This window comes from Pongo pygmaeus, chromosome 1 (assembly GCF_028885625.2).
Source record: "Pongo pygmaeus isolate AG05252 chromosome 1, NHGRI_mPonPyg2-v2.0_pri, whole genome shotgun sequence".
NCBI lineage: Eukaryota > Metazoa > Chordata > Mammalia > Primates > Hominidae > Pongo > Pongo pygmaeus.
Genome location: NC_072373.2, coordinates 41,372,119 through 41,384,513, shown reverse-complemented (window position 1 = coordinate 41,384,513; position 12,395 = coordinate 41,372,119). Strand labels below are relative to the sequence as shown.

Sequence of the window (12,395 nt, the reverse complement as noted above, 5' to 3'; positions counted from 1 at the left end):
AAGATCTAAGAACTGGAGAGTCCTAAGAAAATTAGGCAGCATTGCAGACAAACTCTAATCACCTCAACTCTTCTTCCCTTTCATTCCTGGGACCCAGTGCCTGCAGGCAAGGGTGGAAACGGCTTGAAAATATTTGTTGCAGGCACTTGTTCTTTGAGTTCAGGAAGACAGGGAGTTAAAGGAAGAAGCTAGGGCAGCTGCAGGGAGTGGAAAGGGTTATATTGAGGAAGGAGTATTATGCCAAAGCAAATTCTAGACCTTAATAATAAGAAGAACTACAGTTTACTGATTCTGCCAGGCACTCTACAAGACAGGATCTCATGCCATCCTCAGGCTCTGCTACAGAGCGGGTCTTATCTCCATTGTACAGACAATGAAACTAAGGCTCAGGGATGCTAAGTGACTTATCTATGGCCACAATTCTGGTAAGTGGCAGAGCCCTGATTCAAATCCAGGTCAGCTCGACTCCAGAGCTCACGCTTCTGACCACTCCCCTCTACTGCCAATAGATTTAGTGGGATGCTCTGTATGTCTTTCAAGGAAGGGACAGTATGGATATGGCAGCAATGGTAGAGGTGAGGTTGTTGGCAGGGGTGGTGAGAAAGGCTGAGCTGGGTTCCTCAGGTTCTGAGAGCTAACCACTTGTCCCCTCTACCTTCTTGGTTGTAGACAACCATAGGCAGTGGTGTGCACACCACGACCTCCTTCAAGCCTTGCAAGTCAGCAAGGTTGGTTGATTCTTGTGGTTTGATTTCTTGAGGCCTCTTGTCTTCCCTGTCTCCTCCCTGTGTCCCTGGTGGCTCTGGGGTCCCTGTGTAGTTAGGAGACAATAGCTGGAGATGCCTAGATTCTCTCCTTATAAAATGGGAAGTTGGGCCAAACAGCTGTCCAGCTTTGACATCTGAAGACCTGACTCCTCCCTGGTGGCTCTGGGGTCCCTGTGTAGTTAGGAGACAATAGCTGGAGATGCCTAGATTCTCTCCTTATAAAATGGGAAGTTGGGCCAAACAGCTGTCCAGCTTTGACATCTGAAGACCTGACTCCTCCCTGGTGGCTCTGGGGTCCCTGTGTAGTTAGGAGACAATAGCTGGAGATGCCTAGATTCTCTCCTTATAAAATGGGAAGTTGGACCAAACAGCTGTCCAGCTTTGACATCTGAAGACCTGACTCCTCCTGGTGGCAGGGGGCTTCCGGAGGCACCTTAGTGCCACAGATAATCTTTACAATGGGAGCTGCAGATTCCATGGGGCATACCATTTACTGGTTTGGACATCTAAAGGACCATCAAAGCAAATGTAGAAATCATCTGTTCCTAAATACCTATTTTCCAGATGAGATGTTTGAGAAGCAGGGAGCAAAGTGACTTGCTCGAAGTCACCTGGTTCATCCACAGCTGAGCTAAGGCTTGAGCACCAGTCTCCTGGAACGCAGCCCAGTATCCTTGCCCCACACTACACCATCACCCATAGACTTGCATAGATGGTGCCTCGCTCCCTGGGGCGGCAGCACACACACATCTCACATCCATCCCGCAGTGACTGAGTTCACAGGTACAGCAGATGAGAGGGAAGCAGCCTGAGGATCTAAGGGGAATCTGCTCCATGTGGAGCCCCTGTCCCAGGAGGGGCTGAGCTGCAGCCTCAACCTGTATCCCATGGTCCAGGAAACTTCCTGTGACTGAATCATCCAGCCCTCCACAGATCTGTGGGGTGCTGATTGCAGGACTAAGCGGGGCCCTTTAACCAACATTAACCTAATTGCTGAGTGATAGATGGCGCGGCACAAGCATATGGTGAATCATTACTGTGCCGGCAAATCCTGCCCGCGCCCGGGACTCTGCACCGGGCCCTTTTAGCCAAATTCATCTCTCACAGACATCTGTAACGATTGTGCCTGCTGCTCACTGCCCGGGATGGAGGCTTTAATGATGTTAGCAAACTCTGAAACCTCGGGAGTGGTAACGAGCCTGGCACGGCTGGAAACCAGGGCTGCATCCAGCGAGGCATGGGGTGTGCTGTCTTCTGCCTACCCCATACCTGAGGTGGTGGATTTCTGGGGCGACCACCAGCCTCTGCAGGAATGCATGGGGATCGTTCCCCTCCCCAGGTTCCTTTCATAGCCTCACTTACAGCTTCTCTCGACACTTTCTTCCCCATGGACCTGGGTGCGGGGCGAGTGCAGTACATTTCATTTCATAAATAGAACTGAAATTTCTTACATTTGGGCAGCACATTAGGCTAATGAAGGTCACAGAGACTGAACAGCTTGCTAAGATCTTGGGGCTGGTCAGTAGAGGAGGCAGGTCTAAAACACGGTTTCATTCCAAACCTCATGTGATTCTGAGGGCCAGTTGCCCATGAATTTGCACTTCTCAGCTAAAAGCCTTACCTCCCACCCTCACCCCTAGCCCTTTCCTTTGGATTCCTGTGGCATCTCACCAAGTTGGATACAGGTCTGTGTCCAGGGGCCCAAGGGAGGTCCTTGAGGTTGAGGTGGATTTGGGGTCATGTAACTGAGCACCTTATCCAGTCTGGCAGGGTGCGGGGCTCTGTAAAGATGGTCTGCCAGGAGGACCTCTCCTGGCACAACAGCTTTCACCTCTTTTTTGGCTCAGAAGCACTATTTGTTTCCTTTCCCTTTTTCCATCTTCCTCATCTCTTTCCTATAGGCCCAGCCAGCCTTTCCTGCAGGACTCATTCCTTGCAGGAATAAGCCTGTCATTGAAGGATCAGACCTGAAGGATCTGAGAGATCAGGCCAGCTCTTTCTTCTCCCTGCTGTGGCTGGCAGGCATCACACAGCCCTCAGAGTCTGGGAATTCACCCCTTTGGACTCTGACCCTTCTCTGGGCTTTGCGAGAATCACGGCCTCTAAGCCTCAGAGCTACACACCGATTCGTGGAATTTCAGACTGCTCCTGTCCAGGAGCCGTGCCCCATCACTGTTATGGAAGGGAAGTAGCCCCGCATTAGGGGTCAGGAGACTCAAGGTCTAATTCTGCCTCAGCCACTTATGCCCTGAATGAACTGGGGAAAGTCATTTCACTTCTCATGAGTCCTTTGCTCTCTCCTGCTTTGCAGAATGATGATAACAATATTTACCTGTCAGAGTCCTTACCAATTAAAAATGAGATAGTGGATGAGAAAGTGCTCTGTTAACTGCAAAGTGCTGATGGAAGATAAAGCGATGTCATTTTTATGGTTGCCACTAAAGGCTGGCTCTGGTGGGGAGATCAGAGGAAACAACCTGACCTGGCAGAGGGCTGAGGATAAGGAAAGGAAGTCCCGGCCCCAAAGTCATGCTCTTGCTCATGCTCCCAGTACCCCCTGCAGAGCTGTGTTCACAGTGGAATCAGAATGGCTTGACCCAACTTCCCTGATAAATCATGCAGAATGATTTGGCTGCTCCCTGGCTTTCTCCTTGGAAGGGGTAGCCTCCCTTTTTCCATCCTCCCACCCCCAGCTTCGTGCCCACCTCCTGCCCACCAACTCCACAGCAGCCGCCACTGCCAAAAGAACACCCCAAATTGGAACATATGTCACTCCTGGAGCCCCGTTTGCCTGTCTGCCACTACATGCCTATTTTCTAATTTCCAGCTGACATTTCCCTTAGTGAAATAAATGAATTTGCTCTGGCAGAGGCCCTGCTTGGATTAAGCTGCTGTCAGAGCCCCATGCACCAAACTGTTGCCCGCAGCCCACCGTGCAGGATGCATTCCAATGGGGGCTGGCAGGGGAAGGGCTGGGGGAGACCTAGGAGGAAACGCTCAGTCACACTGGCGGGCAGGCAAAGACCGAATGAGGGACGGTCAGGGCCGGGGCCCTGATGCCAGAAGAGTCAGGGAACAGGGAATCAAACAGGATGAGACCCCCTGAGGATGGAGGTGAGGGAGGAGGGGGCCCTGGGGAGGCTTCTGGGGCAGGTCCATGGGAGGAGAATGTAATGGGAGCTGAATCATGGAAAAGGCCCAGGGAAGGGAGAGGGGAGAGTCTCCAGTCTCCACTCTGAAGCTCCCATGGGAAAAGGGCCAGCCAGGGTGGACTCACTGCTCAGCGATGATGTATTCCCCTGGGAGGGGCGTGCAGGGCACCCCAGCCACCTGCACATGGTGGGCGATCTCAGAGAAGTCCAGACCCAGGTTCACACCATGGATGGTCACTCGCGTCCCTCCTTCCGGCGGTCCAGACACCGTCAAAATCTGCAGGAGGGAAATGGGATTAGCAATTTGGGTTGGTCACAGGAACAGAAACAGCAGCACCCTTCCCCCTCCCCCAGGGAGGTTTAAGAACCTATGGACACCAGGAATTCTGGTGAGTGAGTGTGTTTTGTCCACTTTTTAGCTTATCTCGGATCTTGACATCATGTTCTGTTTTACACTGCTTCCTCGGTTCTTTAAGTCAGTCATTCATTCATCTACTTATTTAAAAAATTATCAGAAAGAATACTAGACTCAAGGCAGAAAACCATGGTTGGAGACATGTCTCTAATTCACTAGTTGCCTGATTACGATCAGTCACATAATCTCTTTGAACTTCAGTTTTCTTAGTTGTGAAGGGGGTATAATCATTTTTGCCAACCTCAAAGGGAGTCTGGAAGCACCAAACAGAAGGTGTGCTTGAGAGCACTTTGGAAACCAGAGGGCTTTGTAATTGTGACAGTGTTATTATTGCCCCTGCTGTGTGCTACAGCCTGTTGGGGGTACAATGATGAATATGACAGGAAATTTGCCCTCAAGAAACTTAGAGTCAAGGAGGATGAGATAAATGCAGTTCATGAATACCACTGATTTGGGGTATACACAGATAAGACAGATACAGAGGGAAAGCAGTGGGAGTGTGGGGAGTAGAGAGTAGGTGTGGCTGCAGGGGAGATGATCAAAGATGGAAAGTGCATTTGACACTGTTCTGCAAAAAACATCCTGTGACACATGCTAGGACCAAGAAGAAATAACTTTAGGATTTTCCAAATCTTTGCTGGCTTCCTGTTGGCAAGGATTGCTTATTTATTCATTCCTTAATTCAGCCCCCAAACACTGGAAACAGAATAGCAGGATCTGGGTCTCTCAAGATGTAATAAAGTTCTATCTGGGAACAGACCAGGCTCTTGGAAAAATGTAGCTCTTTGGGATCCAACAGATCCCAGTGAGTAAGTTCACACTTTGTGGCCAATAGTTATCTGAAGTAGGAAAAATAATTCGAAGTGAACTCAATCCTAGGTAGCAGAGGAACACAGAATTTTGTAACTGGAAGAGATTTGAGAGTATCTTATTCTAAGATCCTTACTTTTTACAGCAAGATGAATGAGACCCAGAGAAGTCAGGGATATATCCAAAACTTTGAACAACTTGTATACACAGTTGTAAAAAGGTCCAGTGTTCTTTTTACTACACCATAGGGAGGGCAGGATGGAAGAAGGAAGGAGCAAAAAAAAAAAGGGGACTTGATGAAGATCGAGGGTCCTCTAGAATCTCCCAGAAGAGGATACCTGGGCAGAGCCACAGCCTCTCTGTTTTTGGACACTTCTGGACAGTCTCCCTCTTGACCCTGTATGTGCTGGTGGAGCATCCGATGGGGTGGCAGGGTCAGCGTACCCTCGGGTGGAGATGATGGATGAGTACAGGTGAGCATGCTGTAGAGAGATCTGGAGACCCTTCTTATCTCCTGGCTTCTCGGCAGGTGCACTGCTCCCTTCCTGTGATGTGGGCACCATGAATTGTGCTGCCAATTCAGCCACCAACCACCAAGTGATAGTGAGCAGAGAAAAGATGCCTCCTTCCCTCACTGTCTGGCTGATATGCTGTTCAGACTCCCGGTCTCTCGGTAAGCTGGCTGCAGAGCCAGGACTTGAACCCAGACCTCCTGCCTGTCTATCCTCCTCCGTAGGCCAAAGATGGTGCTGCCTCCTTCCCTCTGTCCCATCCAGGCCCTGAATGCTCTTCTCTGGAGGCTCATTTTACCCAAGTCACCTTGTCTATGGCTCTGACTCCCTTGTCTGAAAATAAAATATCCCTCTTATGAATAAAAATAAACAGCACACATGAAATGAATCAAGGGAGATATAGTCAAGGGGGCTCAGAGGTGTCTCTGTATGCTGGGGGTGAGGGTGGGAGAAGGAAGGACAACTTGGAGAGGACAACTTGGAGGAAGGAGCTGGCATGAGGAACTGACAGCCACTATAGCTCATCTGTCCCTGCACTCTAAAAATATCCAACAATAATCCATCCTGGCTGTTCCAGTCTCCCCTGGCACAGTTTCCTCAGGCACCTGGGACTCCTGGGCTCTGGGAAAAGAACCCTTGTTAATGAGAAATGGAAAGGGCTGCTTCCTTACCTGCTGCAGGAGAGCATCAGTAGGAGACAATTTGCTTTTAGTTCCTGGTTCTCTTTTAATCCACTTGGAATAAGCTTCACCAGCCCCTCCGTCCCCTCCCCTAGCCACCCGGATGACATGAACCCACCTACCCAAAGGAACTGACAAAACCTCTCCTTCCCCTACTTTTATTTTTTAAAAAACATTCTTTTGCTCGCTGCAGTTAATTACAACCTTTCAGAAAAACTGTGAAATGAAATCTTTCTGGAAAGCCTAAAAATATTTCTGTCTTGCAGGTAGCATGTGGGGACTGCATTGTGGATCCTCAGCGGCACTGGCATGTTCCACGGGGTAGCTTCCTCCTGCTGGTAAATCATTGTAGTGTTTCCCTTCCAACATTCAAGGATCAGTGGCAGACACATGGTCGTGGGCACTGGGGTGCTGTAGGGTCTATTTGTTAGCACAGAGCTGCTCAGAAGCATAATTCAGCTTATATTGTTTAGAGAAGAAGACTCTTTTTGGGTAAATTATTGGCAAGCATTATAATCTTGGCATGAAGATACAAATGAGATGGGTAGTTCCAGCTAGCAGCTGGGGGAATCCAAGCTGGGAGAATCAGTGTCCTTGTGGGTCATTAAACCAGGTCCACAGGGCTTAGAAAGTACCTGGGGAGTATAGGGTCTTTATGGGAGTCTTTTTTCTACGCTGTGTACCATGCTGCCAGCACCCGGGGTAGGTGGCAAGGGAGTTCAGGGGACAACTAAGCAACTGTCATGCTCTGGGGTTTACAGGAGAGGCAGCTTATAGCTTCCTTGCCTAAAGCAAAACTGACATGTAAAAGCCTGAATTTCCAAAACATAGATGAAGTGGTGATTATTTGATTTGCAAGTGGATTCCCAAGGCCTCCATTACTGACAACTTCCAAATCCATATGGTTGGCGCAGGCCCCTCTCCTGAGCTCCATAGCCATATATCCAATTGCTACTGGGCATCTCCACTTCCCCATGTATCTCCCTCAGGCGCCTCAAATTTCACCATGTCTAAAAATGAACTCTTAATTTTTCCTCCTCCCACCCCCAAGCCAATTACCCTCCCAGATCCTCTTTCAAGGTTAATGGACTCACCATGCACCCAGCCAGGAATTCTGTAAGCACCTTCAACTGTTTCTTTCTCCCATCTACCACAAATAATAAAGAAAGTCGCCAGGCCCTATCAGTTCTCACTCCCAGGTGTCTTTTGAGTCCATGTGTTCCAGAGTAGGTGTTCAGGAGGACTCCATCATCTCCTACCCACACTAACCCCAATGGTTTGCATGTAAATCTACTTTCCAGTAGCTGCCAGGGTGACCTTCATGAACACATACTTGACCAGGTTACTAGTCACTTGCTCTAAAAACCTTCCATGGCTCTGATCATTGCCAAGGCAAAGTCCCTAATTCCTAAGGCTGGCCTGGCAGGTGTGGTCTTTCTGGTTCTGATCCCTTTTACTCCTTCTGCCACACTTTCCATTCAATAGCACATTCTTCATGCCCTGCCCAATCGGTAGTTCCTTTCTACATCATGCTCTTTAAAAATCCCTGAGCCTTTGGACATGCTACCCATTCACCTCCAGCTTAAAAATCAGAGTGGCTCAAGGTGGAGGTCTGTGTGCAGGGTGCAAAGGAACAGAGAGAGGCACTCTGTAGAAGGCAGCTTCTGTAAGCCTTCCAGGCAGCTGAGAATGAGTCTAAGGGCCATGCCATCTCTGTGTTGGGCCCGGGAAGCAAGGACCCTGCATCCTGCCTTCTGTATTTCTTCTTAGGATCAAGTATTCGAAGATGGCCAGGGAGGGGAGGCTTGGTGACAAAGAATTTCTTCTCCAGAGAGGGAGTGAGCAGGATCTTGCAGGACACCACTTTAGACCAGGAAGCCACAGGGTCCCAATCCCCCGACCCCCACCTGCCCCGCCCAACACACACAGAAACCGTGTCCCCAGGGCTCTCTCTTAAAAGCAGCTTTTGATTGCAGGGCACCCAGGGTTCTGTTCCACAAAGTTGGCTCTCCTGGAAGCCAAGTCTGGCCTTTCTATATGGATCTATAGAGGGGCAATTTGGCTGAATCCCCAGCTACTGCTTGCAGGACTTTAAGCAAGTCCTTCCAGACCTGGATGGAGCTGAGAGGCTGCAGGGGAGGGGAGAGCTTTTCTCCCACAGAGGTGAGGATGAGAGGCTGCGGTGGAGTCATATGGAGTGCCCCAATGACAGATGGGAAACCAAAGTACGGCCAGTATGTTAGGCAGATCCATGTCTTGGTCAGTTTCACATAGCTCTATGCTGCTGGCTACACTCGGGTAGGGAAGAAAGACCATCTGATGCTGGGACAGTGTCTGCAGAAGGAAGAGAGTAACCTCTGGAATCAGACAGACCTGAATTTAAATACCAGCTCTGACACTTACGAGTTATGTGACCTTGAATCTCAATATCCTCATTCAAAAACAGATAATAATGCTTGCCTCACAGGGATGATGTGAAGATTAAGTGAGATAACATCTGGAGAGTTCTTAGTATGCTGGTTTAGAGAGTAGGTCTTGATAATTGATAATCTCCTTCCCTGTGTTTCCCTGCACCTCTGTCTTCCTAGATGACTAAAACATGGGATGTTAGAATTGGCAGGGTTAGAGACGATGGAAGTCTTCCTAGCCGTCTGGAAGGGCAACACATGGATGAGGGAGCGCATCACAGACTCTGGTGTGACCCGGGGTACAAAGAGCTGCTCATGGGCCGATTGGAGAATGCCCGAAGCCCGAGCTTAGGCAGGGAGTAGTGATGCCGCCAGAGCAGGGCCCTGGCTTTGGCGAGTTCTGGGCCCTGCACAGAAGCAGATTCAGAGCCAGACATCATCCTTTCACCCAAAATAAGTTTGGAAGAACACTGGCCCTGTACAAGATGTTCTTTATTCTTTCCTCCCTCCCTTCTGGCCATTTCTTCTTTCCCTGGCTATCAGCCATTCTGGGGTAGGTGCAGCATTCCACAATGAACTCAATTAATTCTTTCAGGGAAGTACTTCTGAATGAGACACCCACACAAACAAATGATTTGACAGTTTGGGGGGTGTATGTGTGTGTGTGTGTGAGTGAGAGTGTGTGTGGTGGGGATGTGGAGAGAGAGGGAAGGGAAGTGAAACCTGTCAGATCAGCAGGGAAGATCTTTGGATACTGACTCATTTCAGCCCCGAGCTTTTCACCCCGTATTATACTGTGGACTAGAAGTCTATCTGAATTCTCCCCATGTGGACCTCAGAAGTGAGAGCTAGAAGGAGGGGACTGGAGAAAGAATATCCTAGAAGCAGCCTGCTGCTGTTGGGTTGGGGCGAAAGGGGTCACTGAGGCTCTCCCCTCTGTGCTGTGCTGATACTGCCTGTGTGCCCCTTCTCTGCCTGCCCCTCACACTTGGGACCCCCAGAGTCCTGGCCCTGTCCTCTTATGGACTACAGTCTCATGCTGCATATTGAAATTTTGGTCAATGAAGGACCATATATACGACAATGATCCTTTAAGACTATAATGGAGCTGAAAAATTCCTACCACCTATGGCATTGTGGCAGTCCTAAGTCATAGGAAAGCCTAGCATATACGAGTATGTACAGTACATAATACTTGATAATGATGCTAAATGACTAGGTTATTGGTTTATGTACTTACTATATTTTTTATTGTTATTTTAGAGTGTACTCCTTCTATTTTTTAAAAAAAGCTAACCGTAAAACAGCCTCAGGGAGGACCTTCAGGAGGGATTCCAGAAGAAGGCGTTGCCATCATAGGAGATGACAGCTCTATGCGTGCTATTGCCCCTGAAGACCTCACAGTGGGACAAGATAAGGAGGTGGAAGACAGTGATATGGATGATCCTGGCCCTGGGTAGGCCTAGGCTGATGTGTGTCTTTGTGTCTTAGTCTTTAACAAAATGAGTTTAAAAAGTAAAAAAGTGAATTTCAAAAATAGAAAAAATCTTATAGAATAAGGATATAAAGAAAGAAAATATTTTTCTACAGCTGTACAATGTGTGTGTTTTAAGGTGTTATTACAAAAGAGTCAAAAGGTTAAAAAATTAAGTCTATAAAGTAAAAAGTTATAGTAACTGGATGGGCGTGGTGGCTCACGCCTGTAATCCCAGCACTTTGGGAGGCTGAGACAGGGGGATCACCTGAGGTCGGGAGTTCGAGACCAGCCTGAGCAACATGGGGAAACCCTGTCTCTACTAAAAATACAAAATTAGCCAGGCTGGGTGGTGCATGCCTGTAATCCCAGCTACTCGGGAGGCTGAGGCAGGAGAAATCGCTTGAACCTGGAAGACAGAGATTGCAGTAAGCCGAGATCGCACCATTGCACTCCAGCCTGGGCAACGAGAGTGGAACTCCGTCTCAAACAAAAAAAAAAAGTTAGAGTAACTAAGCTTAATTTATAATTAAAGAAAAAAACAATTTTTTAATGTATTTAGTGTAGCCTAAGTGCATCCTGTGTTTATAGTCTGTGGTAGTGTATATGGTAATGTCCTAGGCCTTCACATTCACTCACCACTCACTGAACTCACCCAGAGCAACTTCCAGTCCTGCAAGCTCCATTCATGGTAAATACCCTACGTGGCGTACCATTTTGAATCTTTTATGTCATATTTTTACCATCCCATTTTTATGTTTAGATACACAAGTACTTACCATTGTGTTACAATCACCCATGGTGTTCAGGACCAGTCACATGCAGTACAGGTTTGCAGCCTAGGTGTGTAGTAGGGTATACCATCTAGGTTTGTGTAAGTACACGCCATGATGTTCACACAAGGATGAAATTGTCTAATGACACATTTCTCAGAATGTATCCCCATGGTTAAGCGATGCATGACTGTACATGTGCTCACTGGGAGAGCTGAAAGGCCCCCGCAGCTATAGCTTTATAGGGTATAAAGCCTCTATGCATTTGACATGCTGTTCCCTGTGCTGGTCAAGCATGTCCACTGACAAATGCCTACCCATCCTCAAGTCTCTACTCAAAAGATGCCTCCTCAGGGAGGCCTCCCTGGACTCCCTTAGTAGATTTAGTAGCCCCTTCTCCTACCCTCCCACTTCCCTCTATGAACACCTCCAGGACCACAATTGCCACACTGCATTGTAACTGCTTATTCCCTCAATAAGACAATAACTATCTTGGGACAAGGGACTATCTAGCTTTTCTTAGCAAACTAATCCTTAGCACGCTGCCTGGAACAGAGTAACTGTCAATAAATATCCCCAATTCTCTGTTAAAAGGAAATGCTAGTCTCAACCAGACACTAGAACAGACTGTGTTCTTTAATGATGACTGGAGGAGTGGAGGTACCTAACTGTTGCCTGAGAGTGATGTAGTATTTTAACATCGGGATCATTAAACGGCTCTTCCTGCAATCTCCCTTGCTTTAATTTAAGCCAGTTTCTGGTTTGATTCTTCATCGAATGGAGGACTGAACAGCTGCTTCCTCATCAAACATCTTTTAGCTACTGAAGACAGCAATTAAGTCACCCCTGGCCTTTGCTTCTGCAGTTCTTCCAGCCTTTTCACCGAAGATCTTGGTTTCTAAACCCTTTGATCATTTTGGATGCTTTTCTGTGGACTCTCGGATTTCTATGCATCTTTTGAGAGTGTAGTGACCCACACTTGGGTCGTGCCTTCAGCAAAGGCCTGATTGATTGATGTGCAGTAAGGAGGGCCTGCGAAGATGACTTCCTTTGCTTGTCACACACGCCATTAACCAGGCTGGCCCTGGGCAAAACCCAGTGGAGGATAAACATTTGGTATCTTTCCCATGTTCTTTTGTGTTTTCCTCCCTGGGGTTCTTTCCCCAATTTTAGGCACCTTTCATTCAACTGTTCCCTCCTCCCTTTCTGTATTTGTATACAGCAAGTACAGAAAGCTGTATTTGCATCTTAATGGGACTTTTAAGTGTTATTACTTGGCCTTAAGAGCACTGATATCTATTGACTGGTTGTAGAATAAAAAGTGTGTATATCGTTTGCAGGATTCAGAAGGAAAATAAGGGAAACACTTTAGGGTGGATAGCTCAGGCTAGCAGCCCTAAACCC

At 48.0% G+C, this 12,395-nt stretch overlaps 1 protein-coding gene across 1 annotated transcript in view; it reads right to left on the bottom strand.

The window, feature by feature from the left end:
* The window catches only part of PLXNA2 (plexin A2), a 221,766-nt gene that overhangs the window by 34,511 nt on the left and 174,860 nt on the right, over nt 1-12,395 (bottom strand). The window contains exon 13 of the mRNA XM_054449421.2: nt 4,045-4,196. Within this exon, the coding sequence (XP_054305396.1) occupies nt 4,045-4,196 (152 nt within the window). The remainder of the gene's footprint in view (nt 1-4,044; nt 4,197-12,395) is intronic.